Raw genomic sequence first — 19,536 nt, 5'->3', positions numbered from 1 at the left:
CCTGGCTGGGCTGGTCCCAAAGCCAGATGCTGGAGACCCTCTCCTTGGCTTTCTAGTGATGCCCAAATCCACGCTGTCTGCTGGGGAGGTGGGGATGTGGTGGTCTGTGCAGGTAGGGAGCAGCTGAGAGCCATGTCCCTTCTGCTTCAGTAGACAGCGTCGCCGTGGAGGAGCAGGAGCGGGAACGGAGGCGGCAAGTGGTGGAGAAATTTCAGAAAGCCCCATTCGAGGAGATTGCCGCCCACTGCGGTGCCCGGGTGAGTCGGGGCTGCGGCACTTTAATCCCTGTGGTGGCACTGCTGGGGAGAGACGGACGGTGACAATGCGGCTCTGAATTTTGCCAGGCCACCCTCCCTCTACTCTGGTGACCAGGGAAGGCCAACGGGGCGTTTGTTCCGTTTGCACTGCTGCAGTCCTCAGGGTGCAGCCGCACTAATATGGCCGCCGTGTCTGTGTTACAGGCGACGCTGCTGCAGAGCAAGCTCAACCAGATCTTCGAGATCACCATACGGTGAGTTGGGGCGACGGCTGAGCACACTAAGCCAAGCACAGTTTGTCGAGCCACCCGAAAATCTGCTGCCCCAGTTCCCCTCTGCTATGGTGGCAGCGGGGAGACCTGCAATGGTGCAGGAATGCACATTTTCCACACCAGGCTTTGCTTTCTCACCAAACATCTCTGTAAACCACCTCCTTCCATCTCTTGTGTTTCAGGCCACCGCCAAGCCCCTCCGGCACCATCACAGCCGCCTACGGCCAGCCCCAAAACCACTCCATCCCGGTGTACGAGATGAAGTTCCCAGACCTGTGCGTGTATTGAGGGCGGCTGTGCTGGTGGGGCAGAGCCACCGCCGCACAGCTCGCACCAAAGGACCTCCTGGGGAGAGACTGCTGACCCTGTGGGGAGCGCGTCCTCGTGCAGGACGGGTGGGGACACGGACACCGAGGTCACCCCAAGATTCATTGGCACCGCAAACCCGTCTCCCGTACTTTATTTTGTGACCCTCTGCCTCCGCAACCACGTTCTGCAGCGGTTGGTGGTGCAGGAGGCTCAGGGCACAGCGGCGCGGGGAGGTGGGTGTTTGCTGTGACCTCCCTTTCTGGTTTTGGTTTTCGGGAAGGGGAGAGGAGATGCTCTGGCTCCGGGCGGAGCACGTTGGGTATGTACATCTTCCCAGCATAAAGCAAATCTGGTCCCTGGGGAATCCCTCCCCGCATCATCTATCGGCCACGTCAAGAGCCCCAGCAAGGGGCAGGGCTGAAGCTGGAGGGTGTGAGGCTGTAAAAGGCAGGAGGGGGCCTGGGGTGCAGCGTGCCGGAGCCTGGGGCGACCGCAAAACCAAAGCCTCCTCGAGCTGGTGCTTGAGGCAGGTTGCTAGAGGTGGGGGGACAGTCCCCATGCCCAGCTCCTGGCCTGCGAGCCTGCATCTCCCCATAGCCCCCTGGTTGCGTGGCAAATTCCCCTGGGCGCTTCACGGTGCCCCAATGCCCTGGACGGACGGCTTGCCCGGTGCAGCATGAGGGTGGCGATCGTCCCATCTCAATGTGGGGGCATGCAGCAGCCTGGCTGGTTCCAGGTCACTTGAAAACTCAATTTCTTTGGGAAAACCCACTTTTTGGGGGGAAAAAACCTACAAAAGCTGTGCCTCTCACCCGGGTCACCGGCAGGCTGCTTGCAGGGGACTGGTGCGACTGAGCGCACAGGCAGCGTGCCCGGGCGTGCAGTGGGGTGCCTGGGGCGGTGACACGAGGCACGAGCAACCACCGTGCTGGGGAATATTAACACATTAACCCACTGTTTTCATATTTTTGGGCTGGGTTTTCACAGTTTTGGGGTTCCTGTCTCAAAGAGAGAATTTTTTTTTTTTTTTTAAGCAGAATCACTTTGACAAGGCCCAGTCTTAAATCAGCTGAGCCATAATCACAAAGAAACCCCAGTACTGCAGGAAATAGCTGTGATAAGAGGTGTTTTAGAGGATACACCCTGGAGACCCTGCATCTGGCAGGCTGTGGATCGCACCTCTTCTTGTGCAATAGGATAAAACTGGATTTGGGCTGGGGGAGATGAGCCTATTGAAAGTTTTGCTTTAGACACACGTGGGAGAAAATTCTGGGTCCTACCAAAACTGCAAGGTGAAGACAGTAGGGACGGGGAGGAAAGGTCGCTTGGGGGTATTCAGTTGTTCGCAGGGGGTGTTCAGTCGTTCGCAGGGGGTGTTTAATCATTCACAGGGTCTCTCTTGCTCCCAAATGCCTTTCGAGTATCGGTGCACTAATGCTGTTCACAAGGCGAGCTTGGGCACGCTTCGCAGTCGGGTGGCCTGCAGCTTCTCCACTGTTGCCATCCGAGCAGCCTGGGGGTCCCTGGGGGTCTCTCCTGCGAGCTCGGGCAGCCCCTTCCCCTGCGGCCAGACGTGCTGCTTCTGTCTTTGCCACACGAAGAGACACAGCTTTAGACATCTGGAGATGCGGGAGCTGCTTCTGCACGTCGCGGAGAGACAGCAGGTAAAGGCGGCCGCTCAGCGTTCGCACCGGCTCTGCCCGTGCCCTGCTGGGTTGCTTCAGCCACGACCCATTTCTCTGCCACCTCTTGCTGCAGATCTTCAGGCAGTTATTTTAAGCTTGTAATTACACTTTACCATCCCCCCCCTTTTTTTTTCCTCGGTGGTGGATACAGTTCGCAATTGCCCCAAGGTCACCACTTGTTTGTGTGGTCGTGTTGTAATCTGGGCTTAGGAAATGATCTAGTTTAAGAGGACAGGAAAAACAAGGGTTTATTTTAGTCCCTGGGCTGGATCACAGTGCTGCCCCACTCCCAGCGTGGCTCTGCCTGTCCCAGTCCTGCCCAGTGCCAGAGCCTCTCCCTTTGCTGCTACCTCTCCTCAGGGTCCCTGTGTGTCTCCAGCCCCTGTCCACAAGCCCCTTTTGCTCCCCAGGTTACGCCTGGTCCCGCTGGAGCCTGAGTTTTGGCTGGGACAGGTTTTGGGGTCGGCAGCAGGAATGCGAAGCAGGCTGCTTGGAGAAGAAGTGTTTGCTTTTGTGGCTGTTTTAATGAAAAGCACTAAAATTTTTAACAAAACGCAGTAGGAAAAGCGATTAACCCCCAAATTGTGTGTCCACGGGAAAAACACCTCCAAAACTCTTCAAAACCACAACGAAGGTGGGAAGATGAGTACAAGATTTGCTCACACTGAAGGAGGGGAGCCACAGGCACAGCACGGGGCACATCTTGGGGTGCCCATCATCCCTTTTGGGGCAAAAAATACCCCCGGCCTCTGCTCCCAGGCGTTGGACTGCGGGTTATCCCTGCGGAGCAGCCCCCGGTCCCTCCAGTCACGATGCTTTTCCCTTGCTCTGCTCCGTGGGACCCTGCAGTGGGGCCGGGGCCATCACCTCCCAGCCGGCTGCATCCCCCAGCATGTCTCACCGCTGCCCCTCTGCATTTTGGGACCCAAACTCCACCTGTAAATGTTCCCCCCAGACACACACACAGTGTAAGTGACCTGTTTGTACATCACGTTTAGTTTAGATACTTGTGTGCGTATAGATGACAAAGTATATTTCTATAAAGTCGTCAGTTTAGGTGCATGTGTGCGTTTCCATCTCCCTATTTCGGAGCACTGTGGTGTTCCCATGTGTAGCCGATGGCAGGGGGTGAGTGGGTTGTTAAAAGGGCCAAGAAGCCGTTGATATTTTCAAATGCACCATCTTAAAGCCCTTTTCAAATAAATGTTGATGTTGCCACTTTAGGGGCTCTGCTGTCTTGGCGCAGGCAGCTGGGTGCTGTCTCTCTGCCCTGGGACAATGGGTGGTTGCTGCTGGGATGGAGAAGGGAAGGCACGGGGTGAGGAAGAGGATGGCCTCGGCTGTGGACAAGCTTCGTTGCCCCAGCTCTGTGCCCAGGATCCAACCCAAACTGGGCTTCATCTTTATCATCCTTTATAATTCAGTATTTCCTCCATTTTCCCCTGTGGTGGTGCATCCACCACCCTGTCCTGGGCCACTCCATGATCTCGGGAATTCCCATTTGGCCTTAGCATTTGTGTAATGAGTTGGGCAGTTAAGCGTCCCTTGACCATCCTGGGAACTCTGGCATGGCTAAGGTGGGGAGCAGCACTGACCCTACCAAGGACTCCTGTTGCCCGGCAGAGGTGGGGACTGGGAATATTAGTGATCCCCTGAGAGCCTTGGAGCATCCCTTATCTGGTTTTAGTTATTCCCTGACAGCCTTGGAGCATCGCTTATCTGGTTTTAGTTATTCCTTGACAGCCTTGGAGCCTTCCTTATCTGAACCGTAGCTCATGTGAAAAACGGTGCCGGTGTTACTGGAATCCCAGTAACTTGCTGATGAGTAAAGGCAATTGTCTGGCAAACCTATAAACAGCGGTCCCACGTGAGACCCTTTGAGCTCTCCTGGACCGCAGCGGGTCCAGCTGTGCCCAGCATCTCCCTCTGAGGGGGATGCCTCTCGGAGCCCGCAATCTCTCCGGCTGGTGAAAATCGGAGGACCGTTGCCGAAAGCCGACAATAGGACCTGGGCTGGTACCCTTCGCTCCTTGAGGCTCAACCCTTCTCCCGCTAAGAAAGATGCTGAGATGCTTGACGTGAATATTTTCACTGAACTCGAGGGGAATTTTTAACAGGTATACCATTGCTTATCTCTCTCTCTCTTAGCATCTGTGTGCATGCGTGTGTGAATTAACCTGGGTATGCTATAGCAAGTACAAATATTGCCTTTTCTAAATCCTATGATTCACCTCAAACTGTGAATGAACCTCAGACTGCTGTTACACACATAATCCCTTTAGACATAAGCCGTTGCCTGAGTCTGGGACTAGGAGTGGGTCCAGCCGCACCTGAGCTCCATCAGGAGTTTAGAAAGCAAGGGGGTCTTCTCTGAACCTTGTGGCTCAACGGGAGGGTCTCCCCTCCCTTTTTACATCCCAGAGCTATGTGCAAATTGTAAAAAATCAATTCTAACTCGATTTTCCTTTGTATGTTTCTCTCTTAGCCTTTTGCATCTTCAGTCTCTGTATAAATAATTCTAGTTTGATTCTAACTTGATTTTCTTTTGTACATTTCATCTGTGTATTAAGTAATAGAGTGAACCTTGCCATCAAACTCTGTGAATTCACACTTTTTATAAGTTCCTTTAAAATCATTTTTGCTAATACCCTTGATGGTGATTCTATAAGCAGTCCAAACCACTCATTTAGTGATATTCCCCCATCCTGAAGAAGCTCTCTGCAGTGCGCAGGGCTGTGGGGAAAGGTCCTGGGCTTCTGCTCACAGAATGCATAAATGTGCACAAACCCACCTGCCAAGGCCAAAATGGGAGATAATGCCACCTGGAAAGCTATCTGAGGGACCAAAATATACGTGGTGGGCACCGTGCCACTGTGCGCCAGCCGTGCACGTGCTGCACCAGCAGCCCCTCTGCTCCTCGCTATGTTAAGGACTGATTTAGAACATCTCTTAGCTAAGGAGTGGGGGGAAAAGCACTAATAGGAGCCCTGTTTTACTTTAACAGTATTTCCACCATCTTATACCAAATAAACGGGGATGCACAGCCCTGTGCATTGCAATCCCAATCCCCAAAGCCGCTCCTGTTCAGAGTGGTGGGTTCATCCCACTGGGGCATCTGCGGCTCTTCTGCACTCGCTTTCCATCCCCGAGTGGAGCGGGAGGTGGTGGGAAGCACAAAGCCAGCCCATGAGATCAGCATTACGATATTAATGCTGGTGGTTTGCTGCCTGGGAAGTGTGTAAAAGGGGGAATGGGCATGGTTATACTTTGGCAGCATTAAGCTGTTAGTTGGGCAGAGGCGATCAAGGTTTAATTCCCCATGAAACTGGTTTTATACTTGGCCTCCTCCCCAGCCTGCCCCCCTGCTTCACTACATGAGTTAGTGGCGTTACTTTATAAATAATGAAGCTTTCCCTAGTCCCAAGGCTCTTCAGCATTATTGTTTAATGGCGGATTAATGAGTTTACCTGGGACGTGGGTGCTGGGGGAGCCTGGCTCAGTGCCTTTGCTCCTTGGGACAGCACCCAGAGGATGCTGCGTTTCCCCAAGCTGCCAGCAAAAGCTGTCATCTCGTGTCACATCAGCGTGGAGCTCCTCTCCGGGACCGAAACACACGCGGCTGGGGTGTGCAGGAGATGGCCCCCACCAAAATGCAGCCCCTGGTGCCCTCTCTGGGCTGGCTGCAGTGAGCCCACCCTTGCTGGAGCCCCATGACCGACTCCTGTGAAGCTCCCAAGCTGGGGGTGCAAAATTGTTCTTTCTCCCCCCACCCTAAAACATGGTCCCCAGCACTTTCCCAGCCACGTCTCTTTACCCCGCAGCTGCAGGATTTTACTTTGCAGTTATCTTTTCTGTCCCTTTACAAACCCCAGAGATGTTGCTGACACCTGTTTAGCTTGCAAAAAAAATTTTTTTTTTTTTTTTTTAGAATTCTTTTAATCTATCATTTACAGTATTGTACAGCTCAGTGAAAATATGAAAATCATCCAGCGTGCTCCAAACGGGGCATCATCCCTGCTCCCCGTGCGTGTCCAGTGGGTGCGGCAAAGCGGTTGATGTCTTTATCCCTGACCTCTTCCCACCCAGTGAAACCCGGGAGCGGACCCGTTCGGAGTACTAATTAAGAACGACATAACGAGTGATCTCTAAGTGAAACACATGCCAGCGGGACACTAAAGCTACGGGGAGGGGTGGTGGAGGGGGTGGGACGCCCCTCGGGCTCTCCCCCATCACTGCCCCTTCTTGTAGGCGCTTTTGATGATGGCATTTTTGAAGAGAGTCACTAGAGGGGTCTGGTTGTGCTCCGAGGTCATGAAGCCCCCGTAGCGCTTGTCCTTCAAGGGCGCGTGCCAGCCGAAACGGCGCGCGCGGTAGGAGCCGCCGGCTGCCTTCTCCTCCTCCTGGCCTTCCTCCTCCTCCTCTTCCTCCTCGGACGGTGCCCCGGTGCCGCCGAGCGCCAGCTCCCGCCTGAACTCCAAGGGGTAGCTCTCGGCCGACTCTTCCTCCACCCCATTGGGGTAGACCTTGATGGGTCTCCTCTTGCGTCCCACCGGCTTTCCCCAGCGAAAGTGCTCCATGGAGTAGGAGCGTTTGCCTTCCTCCCGCTCCAGCCCCGTTCCCTCCTCTTCCTCGCGGCGGGACGGCGGGGCGGCGGGCGGCGATGCCGGCGGTGGGTTGCCCCCCGCCGTCTCCTCCCGTTTGTGCCCCCCGCCGCCGCTGCTGCTGTTCCTCCGGCCGAACTTGTTCCAGCGAAAATGGCTCATGACGTACTTGCGGATGCTCTCGGAGAGGGGCTGGAGGTGCCCGTTCCCCGGGTAGACGGGTGCCTCGGCCGACAGGTCGGCTCTGCACGCCACGGCACACGCCTGCGTGGGGCAGGGAGATGTGCGGGAAAGGTGAGCACGTGGCCGGGTATCCCCTGGGAGAGGGGGGATTTCACGGGGGGGCTGCTTGCATGGAGCGGGATGTTTCACAAGATGGTTTCACCGTGCGGGTGCCGCCCCCTTAGTCAGGAGCTTTGAGAGCTGAGCCTGGAGCATCATGCCCAGGCACCAAACTAGCCCTGGGTGGCTGGAAACAGTGCAGGGGGGGGCACACAGCCCCCACGGTGGGGTCCCTGGAGCAAACTCGGCACCTGCACAAGGCGAGCCGCTGCACCGTCCTGCCACCACCACCCTCTGCAAGCACCCTTGGGCGTGGGGCAAAGCCGATACCCAAATTAGCCAGTTCATCCCATGCAGGAGGGCCGCTGCAGGCTCAAAAAATAATTTTAGCATCATCCCCCAGCGTGAAGCCAGGAGGCACGAGCCCACCAAAACCTGCAGCTCATTGGGTCCAAAGCATCGCCCCACATTGCTGCGGGTCACCCCACGGTGTTGGCATCCCCATCACCTCCTCCCCCAGCCCCACCACACCGGTACCTGGGAGGGGGTCAGAAACCAAAGACAACTGGAGGCCAGTCCCCGTCCCCAGGCTTACCAAAATTCTGGCCTCGCTGCTGAGGTCCTGGCATTTGCTGCTCTCCCAGCACGGGCCGCTGGCGCCGGCGGGGTGCCAGAGCAGGAGCCCCAGCACCACGGGCAGGCTGCTCCACACCGCGCTCGGCATCCTGGCCAGGGGTACGAGGCTGGGCTCGCACGAGGGATACGAGGGGCTGCGGGCCCAGAAACCGTGCAGGACCTATGGGGGAAAAAAAAGGAAAAAAACCCACCGACCCTCTTTTTTTTTTTCCTTCAGGAGATTCTTTAATGCTTTCTTTGATGCATCCGCCTTACCCTTTCTTACTCTTCCCCTTTTCTAAGTCGCCTCTGTTGGGGTTGCAGGTCCCCTCCTGCAGCACCGACCTGCGTCCCCAAGCCCTGTCCCTTCCTGCGGGGCTGCAGCTTTGCCTGTCCCCCGGGAGCTGCGTTAGTGCTTCAAACCCCTCGTTCTGCAAAGCTTCCCCCCTGCTTCAAGCTCGTTGCAAAGGGATGCACCTCCCTACACCCCAGGAGCATGGGGCTGATTTTGCTGGAGGAGAAACTGAGGCAAAGAAAAGGGAAGGCAACACCTGCAGCTGCCTCCCTGCCTGCCCCCGCACCGCTCTGCTCAGCCGCTCCAGAAAATGGGCAAGGTTCCCTCCTGCCTCTCCCTTTTGCCTTCTGAACCGAAAGGCGTCTCTCTGGAGCCCAGGTCTTTTGTCACTGCTACCGCAGGTGACAATCGCTCTCAGCAGGGATTGCTGCCGCCTCCTAAGAACCCCATAAAGATGAGTGATGCTGCAAGGGGAAAGCGTTAGGGAGCTGTCTCAAGGTTTCATCCTTTGCCAACCACTCGCTGCTTGCAAGCTGAATCCTCTAAAAAATATGTGCTCCCTCCTAACCTGTCCTGCGATGCTCCTCGAGCAGCTGCAAAACTCCTGCGTGGTGGGAGACACAACTGTAAATAATATTAAATTAGGATTAGAAGAGTAAGACGTGAATGTTTTACATTAAATAATATTGAAGTCTGTTGCTTGGCTTTTGGGAAGGGCTATGGCAAGTGCTGGCGGTGTTTGGGACACAGCATGCCCCAGGGGCTGCCAAAATTAACCCAGGATCCGGTTGGAACCTTGGGGCTGAACCAGCTGTTGCTGCTGTGCCATCAAGGATGAGGTTGGGGTTGCTTCCCGGACACCCATGGGACCTGGCTCCAGGGTCCCCAAGGATGCCCGTGTTGCTTCTCCCCTGCAAACCCCAACTCTTTCTCAAGCAGCCGTATTTAACTCAGCGTGGACTCACGTGTCTCACTTTCCCCCATGCTGTGGGAGCTCTACGGGAGGAAAACCCCATCCCACATTGAAAGAAAACAGAAGGAAAATTTAATTTTGGCCCAGAACGTGTGGCTGGAGGAGAGAGCTGACCCTTCCCTCTAGTGCAAGAGATGCCAGGTTGAACCTGGGTGGAGGGGAACTTTCTTTGGCAAAGGAAAAAAAGACCCTGATGGTTATGACAGCAAATAGAAGTTCAGAAAGGGGAATAAAACAGTGAGACAAACCAAATTTAAACACAAAGGTTGCTTTTCTGTCTTCTGCCTGAATTTGTGGGTGTCGCTGCCTGGGATCCCCCAGCGCAGCAGCACCAAGGGTCCGGGGGGCAGCGGGCAGCACCTTTGTAACACATTAACACCCGATAATGCAAATAAACCCAACAATAAACGGAGGTGAGAGGGCAAGAAGCCGGAGGCAGGGAGGGAAGAGTGTGTTTTATTGCCCATCCCTCCCTGGGAAACCCCTGCCCGGCAGCCGTCCATCGCAGCGTGTCACCCCCCCGCAGCAACCGGTCCCCACCATCCATCAAACCCATATTTTTGCAAAGTTTCTTTCCCCCCACGCACCCCAAAACACATGGGGGAGACCCACAGGGCTTGGTCACTGGTTTTTGGGGCTTACCTGTGGTCAGGGTGGGAGCCCGACCGCTGCCACCGCACACCCTCCGTCCCCCTCTCCCGCACGCTCCCGGCGAGCGTCTGCCGCTCGGCCACTGGTCCCGGCGGCTTTTTATACCCCCCCCGGCGATCGTATCTGCTGCATCTGCTGGAGGGAAGGAGGGGTGAGGGGGGGGCGAGAGGGACCATTCCGGGTACCGAACAAAAGATGAGCAAGCGACGGGCGTTCGCCGGATCTGACTCCGCGGCGGATGGAGGGATTAGCATCTCTCGGCGAACTGCAGCCAGCAAAGTTTTCCAGGCGATGCTGCTAATTGCGTTTGCAGCTTTGGAGCTGGAGTGGGGGGGGGGGGGATTGGATGGAAAGTCCTTCACCGGGTACCAGCCGGCACTGCCGGCGGTGGATTTGGCATGGGTTGTTTATTACCGGCACACCGGACAGGAGCATCCGTCACTCCTTGGGCTCAGGCGTGGGAGGGCTTAGTGCTCTGATGGGTGCTGAGGATTTGGGGTTGTCTTTCTGCGGGATAAAAGGGGATTTAGTTAAAAGCAAAGCTCTCAGGACAGCAGCGGCTTCTCACCCCGGGCAGGGTGAGCGCAGGCAGCGGGGATCTCTGCCTGATGTGCCAGGGAGTCCTCCAGCCACCAGTTTTGGGTGTAAAAGCAGCGGGAGAGAAACTTCCAGCTTGGGGGTGGCTTTTCCAGAGCGTGGACATGTTTACGTGCTCGGCCAGGCTCACTGCTCCCTTTCTGCGCCCATCAAACCCCAGCCTCTCCACTCCACTCGAGCTGGACCAGCTTTGGGCTGCGGACACTTTCCCTATTGCACAGCAGCCCAAAGCCCAGCAGGACTCATGTTTTCTATAGGTTTGGCCTTGGCCACTCTATGTGTAAGAGCAGTGGTGGCCTCCAGGAGGCTCCTTCATGCACCTTGGCCAAGTCTTGCACGGGCAAGCAAGAGGGATGCTCCATCCTCTGCAAAGTGTTCAGTGCAGGATAGCACCCTCGGACAAGCCTGGAAAGGGGCTGGGGGTGATGGGGGATCCGAGGGGGTTGGAGAGATGGGGAAACTCATCTGGTGCCAAGTTTCCAGCCCCTCAGACAGCTGGCTTGTGCCTGGAGGGCTCAATTCTCTTTTTCCACCCAAAAGAGGGTGGTCATGTACAAACCTCCCCTGCGGATGGCTGTGGTTTTGCTAACTCCTGACTCTGCCCTGGGGTGGTTTGGGGTAAAACCACATCCTAAAACCACACCAGGCCCCGTGCGGGAGGTTTAACAGCAGCAGGACAGTGTTCAGAGCTGGTTTACGAGGGTTTGCATGGCCTTTTACACCCGATGTCCAATGTGCTTGAGGCAGATTTGGCTCTGACCTTGCTCATCACCTCTGCTGGCTGCTCTCCACAAGCATCCCAGGGGGATGGCATCAGGATCAGGGGATGATTCTAAGATTTTAAGGTCTTTTTTCCAGCTCTGGGCTTACCCAGGTGGAGAAACACATCTGCATCAGCATTTGTCCATTCCAGGATGTAATGACAAGGTGGCCCTTGAAGGCTGAACCATCCTCCCGGAGCACCTAACAGTGATTTTTGTTGGGTCTGGGCTCAAGCAAGGACAAGACATGGGCTATGAACATCCCTCCCGCCAGCCCGTACGAAGCCCAGTTGTTGATCTGCATACTTATAAGAAGCCAAACTGCAGGGCACGGCAAAGCCACACACGGAGATTTGCCTGCGATCTTATCAGCAAGGAGCAGATATGGTCTCACCTTGGGTGGGCGAAAGGTTTGCTTCTATTTTACTTGACATGGTATTCTCTAGGGAAAGGAGTCACCCCAAAGGCAACCTCCTGGGGAGAGCAGCCCATAAGCAGGACACTGGGGCTGGAGGGACCTAGAGTGTGCTTGAGTGACTTCATCCAGACATCTGCCTCAGGGTGGAGATGCTCCATCCTGGAGACATCTCCTCTGGAGATCCTCCTCTCTTTCCAACAGCCAGAGAAGAGGCTGAGAATAAACAAAAAAGGAGGTGGGTTATCCTTCAGCAGGCTGCAGACATGTGCACCTCCTTGACAAAGGATATTGGGGCGCAACAGATTCACCCGGGTACTCCGGGACTACATGAAACCCTCCAGAGTGGATTACTAAAGAGGCAAAAGCAGCAGAGGTTCAAGAAATAGCCTCTGTAGCGTTTCAGTTTGGTTCGCACCTTCTCCGGACCCCTGTCCTCCCCAAATCCATCTCCAAACCATCTTGCCGCAGCGCCCACAACTGCGTCAGCTGCCTCCATCCTCCCTGACAGATCCCCCGATCTGCAATATTTTCCCATGACGGAGAGCTATTCTGAGATACTTTATGGCCCAAACCGGAGCTATGATTCCCACTTTAAAAGCTTTTTCATCTTCATTAGACCAATCTGAGTGGTTTATGTTTATAAGGAAGATGCAAAATCTGTTTAGGAAACCTCGTTGAGCAGACGGCTGCAGGTGAGGGGCTGAGATGAAGCATCCTCTGCCACGGCTTCGGCAGCCTGTGCCAGATGCCTCCGTGCTCGCCAGCCTTGCAGCCAGTGCTTTCAGATCTCCCTCCCTGATTCAACGGCAGCCGGAGCTCAGCCTCCCTGCTCCCGGTGCTGGGGAACGCAGCATCCCCGGGGGATGCTGGTGCCCCAGCATCTCTGGAGGACACAGGAGTTGCGACCTCCACTGCTGGGGGTGCTGGAGTGACCGGGTCCCCCTCCCAGCGCAGGGCTGCTCCTGATGTTAACAGTAGGATACTCATTATATTTTATTACAGAGCTAATTTATCTTTTTTTCTAAAGAGTCTAGTGTGTAAACGGTTAGTGGGTGCAGCTAGCGCCCAGGCAGATGAAGGGGAGTGGTGGGAAGCCAAGATGACAAGAAAAGGACCTTCCAGCAGGGAGAAAATCCCATTAGGAGGAACTTCTTCCTTCTTCTCCCTGAGGAGGGGAGAGCTGAAGACCATCCAGGACCATATAATACATTGCAAGAGCAGCGTCCTCCAGCCCCTGCTCTGAGCGTGGCCGGGCCTCTGCTCCAGCAAACCACGCAGCGCTGGAGACCTCACTTTAGGGATACCTTGAATGAGATCTGGTGGCTTCATCATGACGTTGTCTCGATAAAAGCCACATGCTCAGGACATGCAACCCTTTCCCGGCAGAGCTGGGCACGGGGGTGAGATGTCCACGGGTGAATGGGCTCATTAGCCACGTGTTTTCTGGCCTTTCCATTTTAATTTGGAGAAGAGGTCGCACCTGGGTGTGAATGCGCTCCGGGTCTGGGTGCGAATGTCGCAGCTGTGCTCAAATCCCATGGGACGTGGGGCAGCCATCCCGCCGGGCTGTAAACACCAGCGTCACGGGGGAAAGAGGTGCTCTGGGGCTTGCAAAAACCTTGTGACGGCCACGTAGGTCTGTCCTAGGACCCATGAGTCCCTCTGGCACAGCCATGTGCCGTTGGGTGCCGAATCGGTCCCTCTTATCTCAGGACAGGTTTCCCGCAGTGGTTTGCAGACAGTTGACCCGTTCTCTGTTTGAGCAGGTCTCCTGGGCTCAGCACCCACCCTGGCTCCTGCCTGGGTGCAGCTGGTGCAGTGGGGAGCGGTGCTGAGGACCCCGCTCCATCTGGACCATCTTCATCTCGCGTTTGGTGAAATGGGGTGAGGATGAACCCCCAGCGCAGTTGCATTCAGGGCTTGTGTAGGGTACAATGAGCAGGGACCCCAGGAGATGTCCAGATGAACTGGAAGTGGGATCACCACCATAAAACTATCCATCTCCATCGCGTGAGATTTTAAAGCCAGAAGAGACTTATTGATGGTAAATCTGAGCCTTGGAGCCAGCAAATGGCAGATCGCCCATAGGATTAGGGCCTTTTTGGGTGCATAAATGGAGGTCATCACATCTGTGCACAACTGGAGCAGTGGTTTCCAGCTGGCTTTGATCAAGGTTTCTCTTCTGAACCCACCCGTGCCTGCCTTGTGCCCATGGCGGGTGGTGAAAAACACGCCACGCATCTTGCTCTTGAAAAATGCTGATGCTTGCTTGGTTGTAGCCTCTCTGCAGGAGCAAGAACAGCTCTGAAGCTAGGGACTGGGAATCCCACCACCAATTCCTTGGCCCAGCAGGCACCCGGTACCAGGTTTAAGTTCACGTGAAGGTGCTGAGCTCCACAGCAGAAGCAGCCAAGGGCAGCCTCCAGTAGAAAAAAAAAGTCCTTTTTTTGGCTGGGACCTGGCACACACGAGTTTTATTGCAGAGGGGGAAGTCATTTTCCTTTCTACTGGGGTCAACTGATTTTCCTACTGACTTTGATAAAAGTAGGATCAGACCTAAAATGGATGAAAAACATGGCTGTGTGGCATGTGAACCAATGGCACTCATTGCTTCTCTGCCTGAGCTTATTGAGCAAATGCCTTTTCCTCAGCACTATTTATATGCTAAAATCTATAATTGTGCCTGATTCTCTCTGATTTGAATCGAAATTGGGCACTTCTTTAGGAACAGACAACTAAAGGCATTTGAGGATCTGAACGATGTCACTGACATTTTTGCTTGTAGGTGTTTCCTGGGATGACTTTGGATATTTTTGCTTGTAGATTTTTTCTGGCATTATCTTTTCTTCCTGATATTTGCAAGGAGCTTGAGTCATGTCACCCCACTGGATAAATCATGCACCAACTATAATTGCAGGATCTGTGCAAGACTGCATCATACCCTTTACCTGAGCAAGCTCCTCTAAGGACGAGAGCCTTTTCAGCTTAAACAGGTTTGTTTCTGCTGCTTTTCTGAGTTCATGGTGAAGGATGCATCTTCACTGCAGCAACTTGTGCTTGTTAGGAGGAGAGGCTGATAAGCAGTGCATGCCCAGAGCAATCTGTGGGTCACGGTGTTTAATAGCCCTTCCTGGATTTCTTTTTCACAATCTTTTCCAGTGTCCCCTTCAAGCCAATCGACTTCCAGCACCTACAGCATCCTTTGGCTGGGAGCTGGACAGCCCATCTCCCTGCTCTGTAAAGAAATGCCTCACTTTTTATTATCAGAGCAACATATCCAGTGGCACAAGTGTTTGAGAGGATGCTTGCCTTGCTTAGCAGCTCCTGATCATCCTTCATGACCCTCATGTCTCCTAGAAAGGATGCTCCGGTGGGTACCAGCTGCACATCTTGCACCAGGACAGGGTGTTTGGCACCAGTTTTGCACCAAGCGGAGCGTGATGGGGATCGAGAGACTCGGGGAGCTTGGCTGGAGTAAAAGGGCTTTGAGTGGTCACGGTGCAATGCCTGGGGATGCTCCCAGGCAGCATCTGGTCTTGGTGCAGATGTAGTTGGTGAGCAGAGCCAAAGTCAGGGGGAGAGAGGCTGTCAGCACCTGGGAAGTGGTGTGCATGACCCCAAAAGATGCTGCAGCAAGGCAGCCTGGAAAAGCAGGTGAGGGAACAAGAGCACTTGCTCTCCCAAAGTCTCCTTCGAAAACCAGCTTGTCATTTGGGATTTGCAGCTGGGGCCGCAGACTTTCCTCTGTAGGGAAGGTGTTGGTTTGCACATCAGTCTTTGAGCACCTCTTGGCACGTTTATCCCCCGTTGTGGCTGAATTTCCTCAAATATTGATAGCCTGGAAAATGTCAACATGTTCTGGTGCCTCCAGAATTCTCTTGCATTTCTCACCTTGATTTTTCCAGCCAGCCAATTCATCCCAACTGGCCAAATCCTTTCAGGGAAGCCCTGTCCTGCAGCTCTGTCTTGATCCCTTTAGAAATTATGACAGGAGCCAACAGCTTGATTTTCCATGGCTTTGGAAAGTTGGAGTCAGGCTTCTCCTGACCATCACAACTGAGCTGATTTGAGTTGCCTGAAGGAGGAAAGAGAAAAGGAGGCTGAGCGGAGACCTTACCACTCTCTACAACTACCTGAAAGGAGGTTGTAGCCAGGTGGGGGTCAGTCTCTTCTCCCATGTAAAAAGCGATAGGACAAGAGGAAATGGCCTCAAATTGTGCCAGGGGAGGTTTAGATTGGATATTAGGAAAAATTTCTTCACCAGAAGGGTTGTCAAGCACTGGAACAGGCTGCCCAGGGATGTGGTGGAGTCACCATCCCTGGGGGTATTTAAAAGACGTGTAGATGTGGTGCTCAGGGACACGGTTTAGTGGTGGGCTTGGCAGTGCTAGGTTAATGGTTGGACTCAATCTTAAAGGTCTTTTCCAACCTAAATGACTCTATGATTCTCTAAGGGCTGAGGCTTTGTTCCTGTTACCCCTGTCTTTCCTTCTGGAGCCCCCCAAGGGATCAAGGTGATGACATTCCCTAGGGACGACCCAGAGGAGGCTCTTGGCTGCAGAAATAGTTGCTGATCTTTTGGCAGATGAGCCCAGCACATTACTGGTTTTGTTTGTCCTGGTTTTGCCCCCCAACACCAATCTCCTTGGACAGCAGTGAATGGACAAATACCACCATGACCTTTCTCCAGTGCACCTGCTTTTCTCATGTGTGCTAGATCAGGCATCACGAGGGCATCACCAGGTATCACCAGGCATCACTAGGGCATCACCAGGGCATCACCAGTCATTGCCAGGGCTCACAAACCCCTCCATTCAGCATTTCTGCAAGCACAGAGCTGCAAAGCAGAACTAATGGTCCTGACCACCATCCGTTGCAATTTATATCCCCCTCATTAAGAGTTTTTGAGGGAAATACAGTTGACTTTTTTTCTTGGAAATGCAAGGAATCAAAAATACTCCTGGGCATCCCCAGTGCAGGAAAGACATGGATATCCCAGAGTGAGTGCGCTCTAGGAGCAGAGAGATGGTCACAGGGCTTTGGGGCTGTAACTCCCAGCAGCGAGTAATGGCTTGGATGGGAATAAGTCCATTTTCTCTGCGAAGGCTCAGCTCTCTCCATTGTGGACTGTTTTGAAACTGCTCAGAGCAGCCGGGGAGGGCAGGAAGAGGGCTGCTGCCTCTCTGGCTGGGGATGCAAGCAGGTCTCAGGGGTGAGACAGTGTTACATGGGAAACCCTCCCTGAGGTGCATATCTCGCTCAATTCCAGCTGCTGGTAATAATAATAATTAAAAAAACCCAGTAAATAAATATTGCACCTTGCTTTTAGACTGAATAAATCTCATTTCAACTCCTGGGTTTGGAAACTGTGTTGTTTTCTGGCCTGGAAGGACAGGGTCAGCAAATCCATGGCTGGGGTAGGGGCACAGCTGTGACCCTCCTGAGGGGGTGTCCTGTCCCCACAGAGGGACACCCATCCTGCCTGGAGCAGCTTCTCGGGTCCCTGCTATCCATCCGAGGACGCGAAGGTCCTCCTGGGATGTAAATCCTTTGGTGACAGCGGAGCCAGCCCGGGCCACGAGCTGGGAGAAGCTGCCTGACTTTCAGCTGGCTAAAAGTGCCGTGGATAAATCCTGCCCTCCCTCCAGGACTGGGACCGGATCATCCCCTCCTGCCCGGCACGGGTGCGCACCCGGCCCTGGGGGTTAGCCCAGGGCAGAGCCATCTCTGGGGCAATAGGAGAGATGGGTCAGGAACTCCAGATTGTCCAATTCAGCATTTTCTTTCCTCATTCACGCTACCTTTCTTTTCTTTTTGACCCAGTTATACACACGCAGACACACGCACATGCTGTACACACACACACACACACACACACACATTTGCACACCCAGAGCCAAATCCCTGATTATTGCCCGTGCCCCTAAGAGGGATTACGGCTTCTTAGGGAGGAGCCAGCTTTCGGCAGGGTTTAGGAGCCCAGCAGGGACTTCATTCCTGCAACCCAGAGCTCATGCTGCATTTTGGGGTCCCACGGGAGAACTGGCCCCAGCCCCTGTGACACTCAGCCGTGTCCCGTTTTCCTCCTTTCTGCAACTTCCTTTCTATTTAAATCACACATTGAATATTCCAGGAGAGAAGAGAGGATGGGAGGGGGATTCAGGAGGCTGCGGGGAGCCAAGAGAGGAGCAGCCCCGAGGGGTGCGAACAGCCTTGCTTGCCCCTTCGAGATGCTGCCGCTGCCCAGGGCTGATGCTCTCCGGGAGGATTAAGGGCGAAGGCACTTAGCAAAACCCCCGGGCAGAGCCAGATCCCCGCAGGATCCCAAAGCAGCCCTGAGACCTGCGGTGCCTTCCAGAGCACAAGCAGCTCCCCAGCTCCAGCTGGACCCTAAATCTCCATCCGATGTACCCGGGGGTTACCCGGGGCAGGGCATCACAGGGCAGTTTTGCATCCAGGGCTTGGAGCTGGTGGAGACCATGAGCCCTGGAAATCCATGGCCCATGTACCTCAGGGTATGGCTTTTGCTGATATTTTTGGAGCGTGACCGCGGGCAGTGAAGCAGCACTAAAATTTACTCTGCTTTTGGGGCTCCCTGCTCTTCAGGAGCCTCTGAACTGCCTCTTACTGCTGATTATTTTATAGCAAATCACTGATTATTGCTGTTAGCGGGGGGAGCTAATCTGGGTCATTGCAGTCTTAAGAGGTTGGGGTAGGTAGAGTTGGGTTAGTTTGTCCTTTTCTCCAGGGGACCAGGATCAGGGATGGAGATTTAGCCAAGGATACCTGGGGCTGTCTTCACTCCATTGGGCAGGAATAAGAAAAGTATTGCTTTTTTTTGACATTTCTCCCTCAAAGAGAGACCAAGCGAGAGCCGGTAGGTTGTTTGCACACCGAGGGCACGTGAGCTGTTGAAGGCTGGCCACAGGCCATCGAGCAGAGGAGAGGCTGCAGCACCTGGGCCATGGCGGTGGGGACCTCATCTCCTCCAGAACTACAGTGGGGAGCAGATGGAATGGGATTTGGGATGGAGCAGGAAGAGCAAGAGTTGCTTGCCCATGGAAACATTGTGCATTCCTGCATTTGGGAGGAAGCAGAAGAAGACGTGCTCATGGCAGAGGAGGATGGTGGTGGCACAGAGCTTCATGGTGCTGCTTTTCACAGCACATTGGGGAGATGGATGCTCAAGAACAGCTACTCCCTGGCAGGGTGGTGTAATCTGCATCTATGACTTTGGAAAGAGTTGGCCAAGGGGTACCCAGGGCTCTTGGTGTTGGCTTCAATTAATTCCGGGCCGCTGGAGGGGTCATAGCTGATGTCCCCCCAAACAGCGGGGAAGGATGCTGAAGACGGGCAGACCAAATGCCGAGCACTCAACCTTGAGTCTTTCAGAGCCGTTATCTCTATTAGCATTGCCCAGGCTCTCTCATTGAATTTCACCCCCCCTTCCCCTCTCCCCTCCTCTCTAAATGCTCCCCAAACAACTCAGACATCAATCGAAGGCAGAAGAAATGGCTGTGCTTTGTCTCCCTGAAGAGGCAGCTTTGCATCGAGCCCTGTCAGGGCGGCCAGCGGTGAGCCGCCAGCGGGGACCATTTTCACATCTCCTTTTGTGAAGGAGCAGCCTTGAGCAAAATGCCACTCGAGGGGCACTGAATGAAATGTACGTTCACCTCTTCCATGTGGCACTCAGCGCCCGTCTCCGTCTCTGACGCTAATGATCCGGATGAGGGTTGGGTTTTTTTTCCCAAGAATAATGAGGGAAGGAAAATGAAAGGCAAAGGGACTGGAGGAGGGGAGGTCAGATCCATTTAGGAGCC

At 54.3% G+C, this 19,536-nt stretch overlaps 2 protein-coding genes across 5 annotated transcripts in view; one reads left to right on the top strand and one right to left on the bottom strand.

The window, feature by feature from the left end:
- The window catches only part of EFR3B (EFR3 homolog B), a 41,732-nt gene extending 37,986 nt beyond the window's left edge, over window positions 1-3,746 (top strand). For 3 of the 4 annotated variants that reach the window (XM_069805480.1, XM_069805481.1, XM_069805478.1), the window contains exons 21-23: window positions 151-257; window positions 462-511; window positions 712-3,746. In XM_069805480.1, the coding sequence (XP_069661581.1) occupies window positions 151-257; window positions 462-511; window positions 712-817 (263 nt within the window). In that variant the 3' untranslated portion in view covers window positions 818-3,746. The remainder of the gene's footprint in view (window positions 1-150; window positions 258-461; window positions 512-711) is intronic. The other variant, XM_069805479.1, reaches the window with a different exon arrangement.
- A 2,677-nt stretch (window positions 3,747-6,423) lies between these two features.
- POMC (proopiomelanocortin) lies at window positions 6,424-15,752 on the bottom strand. The gene is made up of 3 exons (XM_069805477.1): window positions 9,932-15,752; window positions 8,002-8,202; window positions 6,424-7,388 (listed from the first exon to the last, which is right to left on the bottom strand). Exons 2-3 carry the CDS (start codon window positions 8,128-8,130, stop codon window positions 6,753-6,755), a joined length of 765 nt encoding a protein of 254 aa, XP_069661578.1. The 5' UTR covers window positions 8,131-8,202; window positions 9,932-15,752; the 3' UTR covers window positions 6,424-6,752.
- Between the last annotated feature and the right edge of the window lie 3,784 nt (window positions 15,753-19,536).

The sequence above is a fragment of the Haliaeetus albicilla genome, chromosome 18 (assembly GCF_947461875.1).
Source record: "Haliaeetus albicilla chromosome 18, bHalAlb1.1, whole genome shotgun sequence".
Lineage (NCBI taxonomy): Eukaryota > Metazoa > Chordata > Aves > Accipitriformes > Accipitridae > Haliaeetus > Haliaeetus albicilla.
This window is presented reverse-complemented; position numbering and strand designations above follow the sequence as displayed.